The sequence below is a fragment of the Lipomyces japonicus genome (genome assembly GCF_038497905.1).
Source record: "Lipomyces japonicus strain CBS 7319 unplaced genomic scaffold V1514scaffold_26, whole genome shotgun sequence".
Lineage (NCBI taxonomy): Eukaryota > Fungi > Ascomycota > Lipomycetes > Lipomycetales > Lipomycetaceae > Lipomyces > Lipomyces japonicus.
In genome coordinates, this window is record NW_027117838.1 from 103952 (window position 1) to 120425 (window position 16474).

The window sequence follows — 16474 nt, forward strand, 5'->3', positions numbered from 1 at the left end:
CTACGTAAAATCTTTTCTTTTCATTATTCGTTTTCCCTGTGTCTCTGGCGTGTAGTTGAGCTCGTGTTGTGAATTGCGAAGTGCTAACGAGAGCACTGTCTATAGATCACGTAACTACTGTAGCGCCGAAGGGACACAATATCATATAAACTATATATAAACCATATATTTTAAACAAGCCAATATCATTTTGCACCGTACGTAGAACTTGTTTCACATAAGAATGCAATCGGCAGATTCCGATCGCGAATTAGGCTCCCGCTTGAGCGTGTTCGGCGAAGCTTTTTGATTTCTTGGAGGAGAAGGAGTAGCATGTGAGGGTAAGGAAGATGATGACGTGATGGATAAAGTAGTATTTGTAGCAGGTGGCTGCCTTGGCAGATGAGATGCAGAATGAGAGAATGAAGTTGACGGTGTTGGCGGTGGCGCTTCGGCAATGGCCTTGAGCCGAGCTTGTGCCCTGTAGTCACCACCTTCGGCAGCTCGCGTATACCACAAGTTTGCCTCCAGTAAGTCTCGGTGAGTACCGACGCCGGACTCATAGAAATGGCCGACAGCATACATGGCCTTGGGCAGGCCAGCATCTGCAGCCCGGCGGGCCCATTCAAATGCTTCCTCCTCACTGCGATTGAGTACGTTTTCAGCACCCACCATATACCAGGCGCAAAGTGCGAGCATGGACGTGGCATCACCCGCAAGAGCGGCTTGAGTGTAGTAATGTACAGACAGGGCTGGGTCATGTGGACAGGTGAGCTCTGCGTACTCGTACGCGGCGCCCAAACGGGCAGCGGCTGGCGCATATCCAAGGTCAGCAGACTTCACAAACAACTGGGCAACGTAGGCTGGATCCGGAATAATGAGATCAAGATACCCAATCTCGTAAATGAGAGCCAGTTCGTAAGGTCCTTGCGGGAACACTTCGGTTGCGGCATCGGAAGCCCTGTTAAGCCATCTGATGCCGTCGCGCTGTTGATGATGAATGCCAAGTCTGTTGTAAAACGATGCAATACCGAGCTTGAGCATAGCACCAACATGGTTTCTGGCCGCAGCGGCCTTGTAGAATTGCAGAGCCTTGCGCACATCCTTGGCAGTACCCCAGCCTTCCTCATAGCATAAGCCAGCACGGAACGCTGACTCTGGGTGGCCATGCTTGGTGGCAGCAACAAACAGGCCGAACGCTTCGCGGGAATCACGTCTTCCATGGAACAAGCCAGACGACAAGGCGTCAGCCAGTAAGTATTGAGCGTCCGGATAACTACGATCAGCCAGGCGCTTGAGTACGGCATATGCCTCGCGCAAAAGAGCATCATGCCGAGCCGTAGTATTTGTCGCTGACGTGCCTCCAGAAGCAGTACCAGCAGCAGTGGAGTCGTCAGCAATGGATGTGGAAGACGACACCGTAGATGCGTTTGACGACACAGCAGATGCCGCTCGCGGAATATCCTGACCTTCAGCCTGGGCTTGTGAATGATGCACCAGTGAGCACACGGTTTGAATCAGAAATTGGGCAAACGAGAATTGCACGGCCGGGTCCTGCGACCGGCGGGCATTCTGGCGGTAAAGATCAAGAGTCTTGTCATGAGCAAGCAGAGCCCGGTGACCCTCGGCACCAAGCGATCCTAGTAGATGTGCTTGATCAAACGGCGCCGGCGTGATGGAAGGGGTTACTGACGGTGTTCTTGCGTGGTGATTGTAGTTGTTATTGTTGCCGCCGCTGTTGTTGCTATTGCTGCTGCTCCTGCTACTGCTGGCGGCCTGAAGCTGGCTGTCCGAGGCCACTGAGCGTGAGCGACGTGAAGTGGCGGAGACAGGTCTTGAAGCGGCCATGGCAGCAGAATTGTCGTGTTTCGTCTTCGTGTGTTCGTTGTCTGCTGGCGCTGCTTGTTGTTGGTCCTCCTGGCGTTCTTGCTCTTGTTCGTGTTGTTCTCCGTACTTCGTCGTCAACCTTTACTTTCCTTTGTCTTTGTCAGCGGCCGGAGAAGTGGAATGGGAAAAACAAAAATTTGTGCCTGCTGAGATTGATCAAGGCCCCTCGGGTCGAAGCGAGGGACATCGAAACAAAAAACGGTGCTCGGATTGCCCTGGCTTACTCAGTACTGAGTCAGCAAGGGGCACGCAACATAAAGCCTCCGTGTTTTGTTTCTTTTTTTAACTTCGCGCACTGGTCGACGAAATTCAGCCGTGCAATATTATAGACGAGTCGTCTTCAGTCCCTCGTTTTTTTCCTCATTAGCCTGTTCGCTGCCATGTCTTCGCCGCTCATGCCGTCCGAAGAGCAGGGCCAGTCCAATGGTGCTTCGGATTTTCGCCGCAAGCGTTCGCTCATCCGGCCCGAGCGCTCGCGGATCACAAAAGACCACCCAAATTACTACTATGCTCAGCATGCCCAGAATATGCCTGTCCTGCCTTCGACGACAGGCATCGATCCATCGTCGTTTGAGAATAATAATAATATTATTAATAATACTCAGACTGACGCTGCTGGCGAATCTGGAGGCGCTATTAATGCCGCTACCGCAGCAGCTGGCGCCGGTGGTGCGGTCAACTATGTTGACGACCCAAAATTTTCACCTAGCGCTAAAACCTCGTCTTCGATTTCAGACGACGCGCCATCTGGCTCTGACTCAGTTTCAAAGCAGTCAAATGCTCGCGTGAACACTCCCAGGCCCAAACCGCCGGGTGCTTTGCCCAAACCGCCGTCATTCTGGCAGGTGTATTGTTCGATCATCACGTTCTGGGCCCCCGGAAAGGTTCTTTCCTGGTGTGGCATGCCTGCAAAGGCCAGACAGAACGCCTGGCGTGAAAAAATGGGTCTCATCACTGTCATTCTTTACATTGGCGCGTTTGTTGGCTTTCTCACCTTCGGCTTTACTGAGGCTGTCTGCAGCCGAAGCCAGGTCAGACTCAGGTCCAACTCCGTCGATTCTGGCAATATGATCATTCACGGACGCGCCTATGATCTTACTCGCTCTCAGCACCCTCTTGCAAATGGCATCCCTGCCCGCAGCAACGTTTTATATTCGCCCATCAACGCTGGTGGTCAAGACGGCTCGTTCCTGTTCCAAAATGTTAATCATCATTGCAAGGGCTTGTTCGTACCTACAGAAGACTCTACTATTCCTTACGATTCGGACGGCAACATGGCTTGGTATTTCCCTTGCAAGACGTTTAATCAGGATGGCTCCTCGACGCCAAATTTCACCTGGCCCTACTACACCGGCTATGCATGCCACACGTCTTCGGTAGCCAGAAACGCGTACTATAATCTTCGCATCACTGGTGACGTTTACTTCACTTGGGATGATATTCGCAATGCGTCTCGTAATCTTGTTGTCTACAACGGTTACGTTCTTGATTTAGATCTGCTCAACTGGATCGACTCGTCTGATGTTCAGGTTTCAACCTCACGATTTAACGATTTGCTTCTTGCTGTCAAGTCTGGCGAAATTCGCGGTACTGACATTTCTCGTTTGCTTACTTCATCTTCCGACAGAAAGCTGGCAAAGTGCTTGACCGAGACTGTCAAGGTTGGCTCCATCGACACCGATACTATTGGCTGTATCGCTTCTAAAATTGTGTTATACGTCTCACTTGTGTTTATTGTTCTTATCGTCGTAATCAAGTTTATTCTTGCCTGCATGTTCACCTGGTTTTTTTCATGGCGTCTTGGCGTTAAGTACACTGACAAGGAAAAGGATCGCATCAAAGACATTGAAGACTGGGCAGATGACATTTACCGTCCGGCGCCACACATTGTTAATGCAAACACTTTCAATAATGGTCGGAGCTCAAGATTCTTTCCAAAGGTAAGCTATTAATTTATTTTTGTTTTTTGGATTTGTTTGACTTAAAATTTAATAGACGTCACGGTTCACATCGCCGTATGCTCAAAATGAGCGCTCTAGGTCTAAGACAAGACCAACTACTATGGCATCGCAATCTCTGTCTTCAACTGCTCATCTTATTGTTCCTGGTTCACTTTATGGTCAGGACTCATCGTCCAACTTTTACTCATCCGGTAACTCAACATATCATAATCCTATAATCAATTCGTCTTCGGCTTCTTTAGGTTTGGGTCGTGAAGATTATGAAAACCCAAGATTGTCCACGGTCATGGCTGAAGACGAAAGCAGCGTCGGTGCTGGCTACTACCAAGACAACGTTGTGGCTCAACCTCCAGCGGATTATCAGCCATTTGGTTATCCACTTGTGCACACGATTTGTCTTGTGACTGCATATTCGGAGTCTTTGGAGGGTATTCGTACAACCTTGGACTCGGTCGCCACCACTGATTATCCCAATTCGCACAAGCTTATTATTGCTGTGTGCGACGGTCTCGTTCGTGGTGCTGGAAACGACTTGACTACCCCAGACATGGTTTTAAGCATGATGACTGATTTTGTTATTCCTTTGGATAAAGTTGAACCGTTTTCTTATGTTGCGGTGGCTTCCGGCACTAAACGTCACAATATGGCCAAGGTGTATGCTGGTTTCTACAAGTACGATGACGAGACTGTCGACCCGGCCAAGCAGCAACGTGTTCCTATGCTAACCGTGGTCAAATGTGGCCCTCCTGATGAGGCACATTCGTCCAAACCAGGCAACCGTGGCAAGCGTGACTCGCAAATCATTCTTATGTCATTTTTTCAGAAAGTCATGTTTGATGAACGCATGACTGAGCTTGAATATGAAATGTTCAATGGAATTTGGCAAATTTGTGGTATCTCTCCCGACATGTACGAAGTCACACTCATGGTAGACGCTGACACGAAAGTATATCCTGATTCATTGACCCACATGAATGCCTGCTTTGTTCATGACCCTTACGTGATGGGTCTTTGTGGCGAAACGAAGATTGGAAACAAGCGACAGTCATGGGTTACTATGATCCAGGTGTTTGAATATTATGTCTCGCATCACCTTACCAAATCGTTCGAGTCCATGTTTGGGTCGGTTACATGTTTGCCAGGTTGTTTTTCCATGTATCGAATCAAGGCACCTAAGGAAAACGGCTACTGGGTCCCTATTCTTGCCAATCCTGATATTGTTGAGCGTTATTCTGATAATGTTGTTGAAACGTTGCACCAGAAGAATTTGATGTTGTTAGGAGAGGATCGATATTTGACAACATTAATGCTGCGAACGTTTCCCAAGCGAAAACAGCTCTTTGTGCCCCAGGCCGTGTGTAAGACCATGGCGCCAGACACGTTTTCGGTATTGTTATCTCAACGTCGACGATGGATCAATTCAACCGTGCACAACCTAATGGAACTCACGCTCGTCAACACACTATGCGGAGTATTTTGTGCTTCTATGCAATTTGTGATTTTGATTGAATTGGTTGGTACACTGGTACTTCCTGTTGCGCTTGCATTTACCCTTTACGTTGTTGTTATTGCCATTGTTCGAAAGCCAGTACCGATCATTCCCCTGGTACTTTTGGGAATGATTTTAGGTCTTCCTGGCGTGCTTGTCATTATCACTGCGCACAGAACGAGTTACATGTTATGGATGTTGATTTACCTTTTGGCTTTGCCAGTGTGGAATTTTATCTTGCCAATGAATGCCTGTAAGTTTGGGCTTTAAATGTCTTGCACGATGAGAGTGGAGCTAACTAAATAACATAGATTGGAAATTCGATGACTTTTCTTGGGGTGAAACTAGACAGGTTCAAGGAGGTGATAAGGGACATGACGAATCTGAAGGCGAATTTGACTCGTCCATGATAAAGATGCGCAAATGGAGAGACTGGGAGGTCGAGAAGAAGCAGCCGCATTTCGCTATGCCACCGCCACAAGCACCTTATGCCCAAGCTACTGGCGTGTGGCCAAGCGAGGAGTGAAATGAACTAAAAAGAAAATACATTTAACGAAGCCTACGAAAAGAAAGAAAAAAAAACATAATGCTGTACTGGAGTTTTTTAATGTTCGTATATAATTAAAGAATGAAATAGATAATTATAGTTATCATATGAGTAAGCTGAGGGGATTGTACAGACGTGCCATCGCTGTCTCGCTGAGTTCTACGCGCGACTGTAAATTAAAAATAAAAAATATTTTTCCCAGTTCTATACTGGATGCCATCATTTGATATCACGATCTTGCTTCTGAACTGGACAACTGCCGATTAGGTACTTTACTGCTGTTCAGGCTATTATTTTCGTATGTGATTTTACAAGATACTTGTTTCAATTTTTTTTTTAAAAGAGAATTTGTTTACTGATTCGCCGGTTTGAACAGCCCATGGCTGCAGTTGTTGAACCACAGTTTCTGGCCCTGCCAGGGCCGGTGGCATATTCTCCCTTTCGAATTGCAGAACTAATTTCCAGTATTAATACTGCAGTTAATTCGTCAGTGGTTACGTCTATCCGTGCGATTTATGTGCACTACGTTGCTTTTGCTTCCGGTAACCCTGAATCCAATGCTCTCCTCGACCCGTCTTCATCCCAACGTGAACTTCTCGAGACATTGTTGCGGTATGACTCGCCTGCCGACACGTCTGATCCGGGTTACTTATCTCTTGTTCGCGCCATTGCTTCCGGCAGCGCAAAGCCAGCCGAAGCCGACAATTACTTGATTAGGATTGTGCCTAGAGTCGGCACAATATCTCCCTGGAGTTCAAAGGCTACCAACATTGCGCAGGTATGCGGCCTGAATGGCGTGGTGGAGAGAATTGAACGTGGAATTGCGGTTTTGGTCACTGTCAGAAAAGGCTTTCCTCTCATGCAACACTTAAATTCCGATGTATCACTTGATTGCTTCTATGATCGCATGACCCAGGTAAGTCTTTTTTTTAACTGAGAGATCTGGTTTCATATTTTAAAGCAAACCAATTTATTGACTTGGATCATTTAGACAATTTTTGACCACGCACCTGAGTACGCCGATTTGTTCGAGAAGCGCGAGCCTAAACCATTAGTCGAGATTCAGCTTGGAAAATCACCAAAGGACAGATTAGAAGAAGTCAACAAGAAATTTGGTCTTGCTCTTGCGTCGGACGAGATTGCGTATCTTGCCGATGCGTTTCACCATTTGTCTCCTCAACGCAATCCAACTGACGTGGAGCTGTTTATGTTCGCACAAGTTAACTCTGAGCATTGCCGTCACAAGATTTTTAATGCCGATTGGAAGATTGATGGTGATACAAAACAATTCTCACTGTTTAAAATGATTCGCAACACTCATGAAACCGTCGGCGGCGCGTACACGGTGTCCGCTTATTCGGATAACGCAGCCGTCATGACCGGCGCACAGGCAACCGTGTTCGTGCCCAACGGCACGACCAAGGAGTGGGAACTTACCAACGAGCTCGTGCATTATCTGGGAAAGGTCGAGACTCACAATCACCCGACTGCCGTGTCTCCGTTCCCCGGTGCCGCCACTGGTTCCGGTGGTGAGATTCGTGACGAAGGAGCTGTTGGTCGCGGTTCGAGACCAAAAGCTGGATTGGCTGGATACTCAGTGTCTGATCTTTTGATCCCGGAAAGCAGGGAACCCTGGGAACTTGATGTCGGCAAGCCTGCACATATTGCCTCGGCATTGGACATCATGCTTGAAGCTCCAATCGGAGGCGCTTCGTTCAACAACGAATTTGGCAGGCCGTGCATTGTAGGATATTTCCGCACGCTGACAACCACGTTACCTTTGGCCAATGGCAAGCAAGAAATCAGAGGATTTCACAAGCCAATCATGCTTGCTGGTGGTATTGGTTCTGTTAGACCTGATCATGCACTCAAAGACACTCCGATTACGCCAGGCGCGGCGTTGATCGTAATTGGTGGCCCGGCCATGCTGATCGGCCTTGGAGGTGGTGCTGCATCCAGTGTCGCTTCTGGAGACACGTCTGTTGAACTTGATTACGCCTCCGTGCAGCGAGGCAACCCAGAAATGCAACGTCGCGTGCAGATGGTGATTGATGCTTGCACCGCGCTTGGCTCACGAAACCCGTTGCAGTCGATTCATGACGTCGGTGCCGGTGGCTTGTCAAACGCGCTGCCCGAACTTGTACACGACCATGGACTGGGTGCAGTATTTGAACTTAGAAACATTCCGTCGTCCGAGCCTGGATTGTCACCGATGGAGATTTGGTGCTGTGAGGCTCAGGAGCGATATGTTCTTGCAGTAGCAAACGACAATTTGGAGCTCTTTACCGCAATTGCCGACCGCGAACGATGCCCGTTTGCGGTTGTTGGACATGCAACTGCAGAGCAAAGACTCGTACTTACCGACAAGTTACTTGGAACTACACCGATCGACCTTGAAATGTCCACCTTGTTCGGCAAGCCACCAAAGATGTCTCGAGTTGCGTCCACCCGTCATTTGAAGATCCCACCATTTGATTCATCCCTTGCCAGTTATGTTGACGCTGAGACGCTGAAATCAACCGCGTCCAAGAACGGATCTGGATCAGAGACGTCGGTTCATTTAGATGCCACTCCGGTTTCGCCTCTCAAGATTGCTGTTGAACGTGTGCTGCATTTGCCGTCAGTTGGTTCGAAATCGTTCTTGATCACCATCGGCGACAGAACTGTTACCGGCTTGATTGCACGTGACCAATTTGTCGGTCCCTGGCAGGTGCCAGTGGCCGACGTTGGCGTTACCGTTACGTCGTTGGGTGAGGGTATCGTTACTGGTGAGTCCATGGCGATGGGTGAGAAGCCTACGATTGGATTGATTAATGCCAAGGCATCAGCACAATTAGCCGTTGCAGAGGCATTGCTTAACATTATTGCTGCTGACATCACCGACCTTGAACATGTCAGACTGTCTGCCAATTGGATGTCGGCTCCGGCTCATGACGGCGAAGGCGCTGCGTTGTACGAGGCAGTTCAAGCGATTGGTTTAGAAATGTGCCCCGAATTAGGCATTTCCATCCCCGTCGGAAAGGATTCTATGTCCATGAAAATGAAGTGGGAGGAAGATGGCAAGTCAAAGGAAGTCACTGGCCCGTTATCGCTCGTCATCACTGCTTTCTCCAGTGTGACTAACGTGCACAACACATGGACCCCGCAACTTCGACGGGTTGAAGAACCTGGTATTGGTGCCACAAAGCTTGTGTTGGTGGATCTTGCAAAGGGCAAGACCAGGCTTGGCGGATCCGCTGTTGCGCAGGTGTTTGGTAAAGTTGGCAACACCTCGCCTGAAGTTGAATCGTTTGCGCTACTTAAGAATTTTATTACTACGGTTTCAATTTTGCATACGATTCCTGATCTCGTGCTTGCCTATCACGATCGATCTGATGGCGGATTGCTGACAACGTTACTTGAGATGGCGTTCGCCGGACGGGTGGGCATCAATATTGACATTCCGGACAATGGTGCCGACATTGTTTCGAACTTGTTTAATGAAGAACTTGGTGCAGTGTTCCAGGTCAGGGAGGAAGATGTGGACAGGTTCGTGGCCATTTTCGAAGCCAACAATATCGATGGTCAGTACATCACTACCGTGGCCGACGTGCGCCCATCCAAGGATCAGCTTGTCACGATCGATTTTGCCGACCAACGAGTTTTTGAATCTTCCAGGGCAGCTTTGCAGCAAGCATGGTCGTACACGTCTTACAAGATGCAGCGGTTGCGTGATAATCCAAAATCCGCCGATCAGGAGTACGCCAACATTTTGGATAACTTTGACCCAGGCTTGTTTTACAGGCTTACGTTTGACGTTAAGGACACGTTACTGCCGGAACTGGTGACTGCAGCAACCTCGGCAGATGTGGACGCGAGCGAGACCGTTGCGGAACCGACCGCGCTTGCGATCCCGGCCGCCATATCAAAGCCCAAGGTTGCGATTCTTCGCGAGCAAGGAGTGAACGGACACATTGAGATGGCGTATGCGTTTTATGCTTCCGGATTCACGCCTGTTGACGTACACATGACTGAGATCCTTTCCGGGGCGGTTACGCTTGACAACTTCGTGGGCCTGGCAGCCTGCGGTGGATTTTCTTACGGTGACGTGTTGGGTGCCGGCAATGGCTGGGCCAAGTCTGTGTTGTGGCATGGACAGGCGCGAGAACAATTCCGCCGGTTTTTCAATGACCGCAAGGACACGTTCACGCTCGGCGTGTGCAACGGTTGCCAGTTCTTGTCGCAATTAAAAGAAATCATCCCCGGTGCAGAAAATTGGCCAACCTTTCAACGTAACGCGTCAGAACAGTTTGAAGCTCGAGTGAGTGAGGTTGAGATTGTTGAGGATGCCAAGGAACCTTCCGTTTTTTTGCACGGCATGCGTGGATCCAAGTTCCCGATCGCGGTTGCACATGGCGAAGGCCGGGCGTCGTTTGAAAACATTGAGCAGGCCAAGAAGTTAACCCAGGACGGCTTGGTTGCGGTCCGATACGTGGACAATTACGGCAAGATTACGGAGAAATATCCATATAACCCGAACGGCAGTCCTGGCGGTATCACAGGCGTGCGAACACCGGACGGCAGAGTATTGGCATTGATGCCTCATCCGGAAAGAGTTGTGTTTAAGGAGAATAACTCTTGGTATCCAGCTCAAGATGCCAAGGAGTGGGGTGAATTTGGCCCGTGGATTAGATTGTTTAGGTCGGCCAGGCGGTGGGTTGGTGCGTGAAACAGGACGGAAGGAAAAAAGTTTAAATGAGCAACGACGAGGCGTAAAAAAAAAAAAAAAAAAAAAAAAGAGACAAGGACTTAATAGAATTTAATAATATGAGAAACAAAATATTTTAATCTATATAATTAATTATATATATTTTTATATCTACAATGTACAATAAACCTATGGCAAGACAATATATTTCTCAAGATGCGGAGGGATTGAAGAAATTAGTTTCTTGGATTCGAGCCATTTTCTGCTGAACAAACGGTCGGCGTATCGATAGGCTATATATATCGCGTCCGGTTAGTTTGCAAATATAATATATATGATGTTTCAAAAATCCAAAATTACATACCTCCGTCTGCAAGGAGAGTGACAACATTCGATCCCGGTCCGAGATCCTTGGCAACCTTCGTGGCAGCCACGACGTTAAGCGCAGAGGTCGATCCCAGGTATAAGCCTTCCTCATCCAGTAACCTGTAAATCATGAGAATTGTCTCCTCATCCGGAATGTTTACGGCGTAGTCGACGAGGTGAATGTCTTGGGCCAAGTTATCAGTCACCCTGCCCTGACCGATGCCTTCCGTAATGGACGAGCCCTGACGGTCAAGAAGCTTGCCACCGCTTGACACGTAGCTATACAAAACTGATCCGGGAGGGTCAGCCAACACGGCCTTGACCTTGCCATCACTAGCTTGTTTCAAGAACCGAGTGATGCCAGCGAACGAGCCGCCGGTGCCGGTGGAGCATGTGAAAGCGTCAACCTTGCCGGCGGTCTGCTTCCAAATCTCCGGGCCGGTGGTCTCGATGTGAGCACGACGATTGGCAATGTTATCGAACTGGTTAGTCCACACTGCGTTGTGAAGTTCTTCCGCATGCCGGCGTGCCTTGTGGTTGTAATTTTCTGGATTGTCGAACGCGACAGCCGGGACCGGATGCACTTCAGCACCGAGTAAACGTAACAAGTCAATTTTGCCCTGAGATTGAGTGTTGGGCATGTAAATCACACATTTGTAACCTTTTGCGCGGCAGATCTAAACCGAAAAAAAAAAAAAAAAGGTCAGTGGTATGTTTGAATATATGCAAAAATCAAAAGGTAAACTGACATGTGCTAATCCAATACCGGTGTTTCCAGCCGTGCCCTCCACCACGGTTCCACCTGGCTTAAGAAGACCTTGATGAAATTCAGTTAAATTTTTTTTTTTGATTAAACTCATCACGACGGTAATATACAAACCTCTTTCTTCGGCATCCTTGACCACGTAAAGCGCAGCACGGTCTTCACGCAGGCAAAAAACAAATGACGTTAGCTATCTATTCAAACAAAAATAAAAAAATTTTTAACGCACCCTTGACCGAACCACCAGGGTTCATAAATTCGGCTTTGGCAAAAATATTCGCACCGGTCTCTTCGGATAACCGGTTGAGCTTGAGCAAAGGCGTGTTGCCGACCGCGCCGACGAAGCCGTCGACCGTGAGTGGCACGTAGTCCTTACTCACGCCGGTAACGATTCCTCGACGGATCAAGAAACTGGCAGCACGTGAAAGCGACTTGGTTGAAGTTCTTGAGGTAATCATTTTTGTAATGCAAAAGCAAGAGCCGGAGCAGTAAGAATGCTTGAAATTAAGGTGGGATGGTTTCGCGAATTGCACAACGTGAGTTGCACCACTCTTTGGTCCCATGTCGGCAGGCACGAACCAGCCGGCACGACCACCGCCACTGGGGATTTCTGCAAACAATCTGACCACCTCAGTACAATCAATTGCATCACAGAATTCATTAGTGCATATTATTACTGCATATTTTGTAGATGCCTGGCCAAAGACAGTGACATAGTGATAAACGCGCAAATGTTGATTTAGTTAATGCCATATGCCCAATGCGTAGTGACAGTTGTACGGCTCCCGGGCCAATTAATGAAACTTGAAAAAAAGTTTTGAAACTGACCAAGGCCTTTCTTTTTTTTAGTTTGGCCAGTAACGTTCAGCTAACGATGAACTCACATTTTTGTCGAATCTTGCGACCATTAGTTTGGCAAAACACGTGCCTGGCCAGTTTCAGGCATGAAGCCGTGCCTTCGTTGCTGCGGTTGCGGGTGCCGCAAGCGGCCGGGTTCGCTCAGCCTGCCAAAGGTGTGTTTTTCACATACGTGCAATGTTGAAATATGTTGTACTAACACGGCAGCGTGTAAATAGAAAAGAAGGTGCGACCAAAAATTCCAGTATCACCGCCGTCGTTGATTCCGGCCGGGACCAACTCGATGGAGTTATACCAATCGGCACAGATTAATGAACTCGACCCCACCGGATTCCGACGCAAGTTATTCGAATCATCGAGCAAGATTGGCATTCGGCCTGGTGATGTGATCAAGATCAAGTTCAAGTCCGAGGACAGTCAGTCGTTTGAAGGTACCGTGATTGCGATTCGCCGCCGCGCGTTGGCGACCACGGTTAGAGTCCGCAGTGACGTGGCCAAGCTCGGAGTCGAGATGTCAGTGCCAGTGTTTAGCCCCAAAGTTGAGTCGTTTGAATTGATTAGTCGGGCAGTCAAGAGGGCGAGAAGGGCCAAGTTGTACTATTTGCGCAGAGAGAGCAAGCCAACCGCTGCTTCTCAGATTTCATTTTAAAGCAGCCAGGTTTTACTCAGCAATCCATCCTTATCCCAACATCATTTTTTATCATGACATTTTTTTTCCTACGGTAAATAGTTCTCATGTCTTTAGACAATATGTATAATATATCTCTTTTTTTTTTTTTTTTTTTTTTTTTCGTTACTACTGTACAAAAGAATGGTATCATGCAATTTATCTTGATCGGTGACCTGGCGAACCTATTGAACAAGTTAGATCCAACATTAATAAAATCAAACGAAATTTCAATCAACTCACGTCCAGGTGAATCTGCCATGTAAAGGTATCTGTTGCTCGGCGTGAATCCAGAACTTGATACTGGTGACCCGGTCGATCGTGCCGGACTGTTTGGCGATGCAACCTGATTCCCGGCAGATTTCGGTGACGAGTTTTTGTTTTTGTCCACTGCCGCACCTTGAATCGATTTTTTTAGTAATGGCGACGCGCGAGGTGATTCCCGTGCTTGAGAATATCCCTTGACGTATTTTGGCGGGGTAAGTGGCTTGGCTGGTGACGACGTTTTCACTTTTTTTTTAAAATCGTAAGCCAACAAAAACAAAATCCTATAGGTTTTTTTTTTACATTAATTTGCTCATACCTTTGTCATCCAGGCCCATTAGCTTGCGTTGGCTAGGCGTCAGTGGAATATCTGCAAATTTCTCGCGCGGTCGCAGCAGCCGAACCAGGCCGTCAACAATGTTCCATAGAAACAATAATTGAAGTGCGATGCCTGTTCAAAAAATAAAGAGTTTAACATATACATAATCACGTCACTCCACTGACAAAAAAAAAAATCGTACCGATATATGTCATGTTTTTTCTAAATATTTCGTTCTGTGCTGTGAGATCAGCCATCCAATTCCTAAAAAGGTTACAATCAGTATTGCGTTTCGCACAAAACATACAAACCTTGATTTATTTTGATTACCATTTCCTAAGCCAACCAATAACAACGGCATATGCAATCCATGCAAGCGCGTTCAAAAACATCTTGTGGCCAGTATTTTGCGTGAATTCAGTCTGGCTGGTCCGTTCCTGGACTTGATCGAACGCGGGATGCCGCCATTCACCTTTAGGCAATTCTCGCGGTGTCACGGGTTTCGATGCGGTAGGTAATTCAGTTTCAGATCGAATCCTAGAACCGTCATCTAGTAAACTGCGTCGCCTGGCAGGAGAAGCATGACGGCCTTGACTTTGTTGTTGTTGCTGTGGTGGTGGTGGAGACGGCGTGTACAACGATTTAAACGGTGATTGCGAATAAGGCGCTGGTGATTGCACCGAGCCAACTTGTGGACCTGGCGTGCTCGGTTGTGATCGAGACAATTGAGAATTGAAAGGAGAACTAGTCATATCACGACCGAATGTAGATACAAGATGAACTGGTTCCATTTTGGATGTTTTTATGCTTTTTGTCGAGAACCAAAATGAATTACCCGGTTCGAGTTTGCAATTGACCAAAGTCACGCCAAAATCACGTGCACGACTTTGGTTTTGAATTTATCGCTATTACATCAAAATTGCAGACCAGCAACACAACAGAAGCAAACAAATTCTAATGGTACCCTTTAGTGCGAAATCAAATTCACTAGTAAATTAGAAAACTCTGGTAGTCCCTGTGTTTTTACAATTTTGTTGTAATATATACGTTCAACATACCTTATAGACAAATAACGCTTTTGTACTGAATTATATACAAAGTACTAGAGCGCCAAAATATGAACGCAGAGAGGGGAGGGCTAAAGTTAAACAGAGTAATGCTGACAGGTGGCATGAGGCTATGGCAAAGACGAGCACATCGTTCTTGTTGTTCAACTAGGTTTGTAGCGTACTGAGTGATAACTGTTTGCGATATTAATGAATTATATACATTGCATTGGTTACACTCGTTCTACTGCTCTATGATTATGCATTTTTGTTTTCGTTTTTTCAAAACCAACACTTAATGATCAATCTTCAAGTTAAAATCAACCACACCCGTGCCTTGATGCACGCTGCTGGTACTGTAAATGTCAATCGCATTTGTCAGGTATGATTCAATATTATCCTCCCGCAACCCGCCAGAACATTCCAGCAAGAAATTTTTCTTATTGGCCCATTTTTTTTTCAACGATTCGGCCACGATCGCAATCTCATCATGAGAAAAATTATCAAGCATGATCACGTCGGCACCAGCCGTGATGGCCTCGTCAGCTTCTTGCTCGGATTGAGTTTCGACCTCGATCTTGGTTGAAAATCCGCATACCGACCGTGCGGCCGCAACCGCTTTCGTGATTGATCCGGTAGCCCAAACGTGATTGTCCTTGAGCATGACCATGGATGACAGGTCATACCGATGCGTGTCCACGCCACCGATTAGCATGGCATATTTCTCGATCCGTCGAAATCCTGGCGTTGTCTTTCTCGTGCCGGCGATTATGCCCTTGTAGCCACTTTTCCTTGCCAATTCGATAACCCGGCGTGATCTAAAAAAAAAAATTTAATAAACAAAGGCCAAGGTGATGCAGCAACCCTTCCGCTTACTGAGTGGCTATTCCGGACGCGCGAGCAAGAATGTTGAGCAACGTTCGTTCAACGTACAAAATATTATTAACCGGACCTTTCACTTTTGCAACTGGTACCTTGCCGCTTGATGCGTCAATAAACGTGCCTTCTTCAATGTACCATTCAATCTCCACGCCACCTTCATCAGCTAATTCTTGAGCAAACGGAACTCCTGCTAATACTCCCTATACGTTCCACATTATTACTATTAGTAAAAAAATTATTTATTTATATACATGTTCATACCGATTGCTTTGCGTTTAACGTGGCGGTTTGAAATTCATCACCAACAACGAACCCGCCAACGTCAAACGCCGGAACATCTTCTGATAAAAACCTTCGAATGTCATTTTTCCATTCACCACTTTGAGGTAATAAATTTTTAAATTTATTATTACTCATTTTTTTTGTTTTTGTTAAAATTTCGTGTGCGGTTGATGGTTTAAATGCGTTACTATTTTTTTTTTTCAAGGGGGTTAAATTTAAATGCGGGGCTGAATGGATGGACGGGATAACTGACGACGAAGCCGGGTTAAGGTCAAGTTAGAACTACCATTATTCATTATGGTTCTTATTGTCTTGAAGCACTACCTGATTTATCAGAATGGGTATTGTTGGTTTTGATGTTGGGTTTGGCAACATGCCTAATCTAATTCCGTTCTCTCTCGAAACAAAGAAAGAAAAGGTCATACATTATTTACCATAAACACAAATTTTATTTTACAATGAGTATCCATTAATAAT

The 16474-nt window shown here is 47.0% G+C and overlaps 7 protein-coding genes across 7 annotated transcripts; 3 read left to right on the forward strand and 4 right to left on the reverse strand.

Annotated features, from left to right (window-relative positions):
* Positions 1-25: 25 nt before the first annotated feature.
* V1514DRAFT_332975 (uncharacterized protein) lies at positions 26-2117 on the reverse strand. The gene has a single exon (XM_066927946.1). It carries the CDS (start codon positions 1825-1827, stop codon positions 214-216), a length of 1614 nt encoding a protein of 537 aa, XP_066782664.1. The 5' UTR covers positions 1828-2117; the 3' UTR covers positions 26-213.
* Positions 2118-2164: 47 nt separating this feature from the next.
* V1514DRAFT_368388 (chitin synthase-domain-containing protein) lies at positions 2165-5971 on the forward strand. Its single transcript, XM_066929905.1, has 3 exons — positions 2165-3806; positions 3862-5569; positions 5628-5971. Exons 1-3 carry the CDS (start codon positions 2247-2249, stop codon positions 5840-5842), a joined length of 3483 nt encoding a protein of 1160 aa, XP_066782665.1. The 5' UTR covers positions 2165-2246; the 3' UTR covers positions 5843-5971.
* Positions 5972-6069: 98 nt separating this feature from the next.
* Positions 6070-10776, forward strand: V1514DRAFT_332977 (CobB/CobQ-like glutamine amidotransferase domain-containing protein). The gene is made up of 3 exons (XM_066927947.1): positions 6070-6161; positions 6240-6779; positions 6855-10776. The coding sequence occupies exons 2-3, from the start codon at positions 6243-6245 to the stop codon at positions 10569-10571; spliced, it is 4254 nt and encodes a 1417-aa protein (XP_066782666.1). The 5' UTR covers positions 6070-6161; positions 6240-6242; the 3' UTR covers positions 10572-10776.
* Positions 10660-12191, reverse strand: V1514DRAFT_308493 (tryptophan synthase beta subunit-like PLP-dependent enzyme). The gene is made up of 5 exons (XM_066925722.1): positions 11909-12191; positions 11797-11838; positions 11666-11733; positions 10915-11593; positions 10660-10843 (listed from the first exon to the last, which is right to left on the reverse strand). The coding sequence occupies exons 1-5, from the start codon at positions 12135-12137 to the stop codon at positions 10740-10742; spliced, it is 1122 nt and encodes a 373-aa protein (XP_066782667.1). The 5' UTR covers positions 12138-12191; the 3' UTR covers positions 10660-10739.
* Positions 12192-12518: 327 nt separating this feature from the next.
* On the forward strand, positions 12519-13379 carry V1514DRAFT_332982 (mitochondrial 54S ribosomal protein bL19m). Its single transcript, XM_066927948.1, has 2 exons — positions 12519-12692; positions 12756-13379. The coding sequence occupies exons 1-2, from the start codon at positions 12554-12556 to the stop codon at positions 13184-13186; spliced, it is 570 nt and encodes a 189-aa protein (XP_066782668.1). The 5' UTR covers positions 12519-12553; the 3' UTR covers positions 13187-13379.
* Positions 13300-14564, reverse strand: V1514DRAFT_332987 (nuclear pore complex component-domain-containing protein). The gene is made up of 5 exons (XM_066927949.1): positions 14118-14564; positions 13990-14051; positions 13788-13919; positions 13448-13714; positions 13300-13389 (listed from the first exon to the last, which is right to left on the reverse strand). The coding sequence occupies exons 1-5, from the start codon at positions 14537-14539 to the stop codon at positions 13364-13366; spliced, it is 909 nt and encodes a 302-aa protein (XP_066782669.1). The 5' UTR covers positions 14540-14564; the 3' UTR covers positions 13300-13363.
* Positions 14565-15018: 454 nt separating this feature from the next.
* Positions 15019-16239, reverse strand: V1514DRAFT_332988 (Quinolinate phosphoribosyl transferase). The gene is made up of 3 exons (XM_066927950.1): positions 15977-16239; positions 15710-15915; positions 15019-15651 (listed from the first exon to the last, which is right to left on the reverse strand). The coding sequence occupies exons 1-3, from the start codon at positions 16130-16132 to the stop codon at positions 15129-15131; spliced, it is 885 nt and encodes a 294-aa protein (XP_066782670.1). The 5' UTR covers positions 16133-16239; the 3' UTR covers positions 15019-15128.
* Between the last annotated feature and the right edge of the window lie 235 nt (positions 16240-16474).

Bases quoted from the DNA above. Each gene is read 5' to 3' on its own strand.
- V1514DRAFT_332988 (XM_066927950.1), bottom strand. From the start codon at position 16,132: ATGAGTAATAATAAATTTAAAAATTTATTACCTCAAAGTGGTGAATGG. The intron at 15,916-15,976 runs GTATGAACATGT...TGGAACGTATAG, and splicing joins CGTTAAACGCAAAGCAATCG to GGAGTATTAGCAGGAGTTCC. The intron at 15,652-15,709 runs GTAAGCGGAAGG...TTTTTTTTTTAG, and splicing joins GCGTCCGGAATAGCCACTCA to ATCACGCCGGGTTATCGAAT.
- V1514DRAFT_332987 (XM_066927949.1), bottom strand. From the start codon at position 14,539: ATGACTAGTTCTCCTTTCAATTCTCAATTGTCTCGATCACAACCGAGC. The intron at 14,052-14,117 runs GTAATCAAAATA...TAACCTTTTTAG, and splicing joins ATTGGTTGGCTTAGGAAATG to GAATTGGATGGCTGATCTCA. The intron at 13,390-13,447 runs GTGAGTTGATTG...CTTGTTCAATAG, and splicing joins CATGGCAGATTCACCTGGAC to GTTCGCCAGGTCACCGATCA.
- V1514DRAFT_308493 (XM_066925722.1), bottom strand. From the start codon at position 12,137: ATGATTACCTCAAGAACTTCAACCAAGTCGCTTTCACGTGCTGCCAGT. The intron at 11,734-11,796 runs GTTTGTATATTA...AATTTCATCAAG, and splicing joins CAAGGATGCCGAAGAAAGAG to GTCTTCTTAAGCCAGGTGGA. The intron at 11,594-11,665 runs GTCAGTTTACCT...TTTTCGGTTTAG, and splicing joins CCGGTATTGGATTAGCACAT to ATCTGCCGCGCAAAAGGTTA.
- V1514DRAFT_332977 (XM_066927947.1), top strand. From the start codon at position 6,243: ATGGCTGCAGTTGTTGAACCACAGTTTCTGGCCCTGCCAGGGCCGGTG. The intron at 6,780-6,854 runs GTAAGTCTTTTT...TGGATCATTTAG, and splicing joins TCTATGATCGCATGACCCAG to ACAATTTTTGACCACGCACC.
- V1514DRAFT_332975 (XM_066927946.1), bottom strand. From the start codon at position 1,827: ATGGCCGCTTCAAGACCTGTCTCCGCCACTTCACGTCGCTCACGCTCA.
- V1514DRAFT_368388 (XM_066929905.1), top strand. From the start codon at position 2,247: ATGTCTTCGCCGCTCATGCCGTCCGAAGAGCAGGGCCAGTCCAATGGT. The intron at 3,807-3,861 runs GTAAGCTATTAA...AAAATTTAATAG, and splicing joins GCTCAAGATTCTTTCCAAAG to ACGTCACGGTTCACATCGCC. The intron at 5,570-5,627 runs GTAAGTTTGGGC...TAAATAACATAG, and splicing joins TATCTTGCCAATGAATGCCT to ATTGGAAATTCGATGACTTT.
- V1514DRAFT_332982 (XM_066927948.1), top strand. From the start codon at position 12,554: ATGAACTCACATTTTTGTCGAATCTTGCGACCATTAGTTTGGCAAAAC. The intron at 12,693-12,755 runs GTGTGTTTTTCA...GCGTGTAAATAG, and splicing joins GTTCGCTCAGCCTGCCAAAG to AAAAGAAGGTGCGACCAAAA.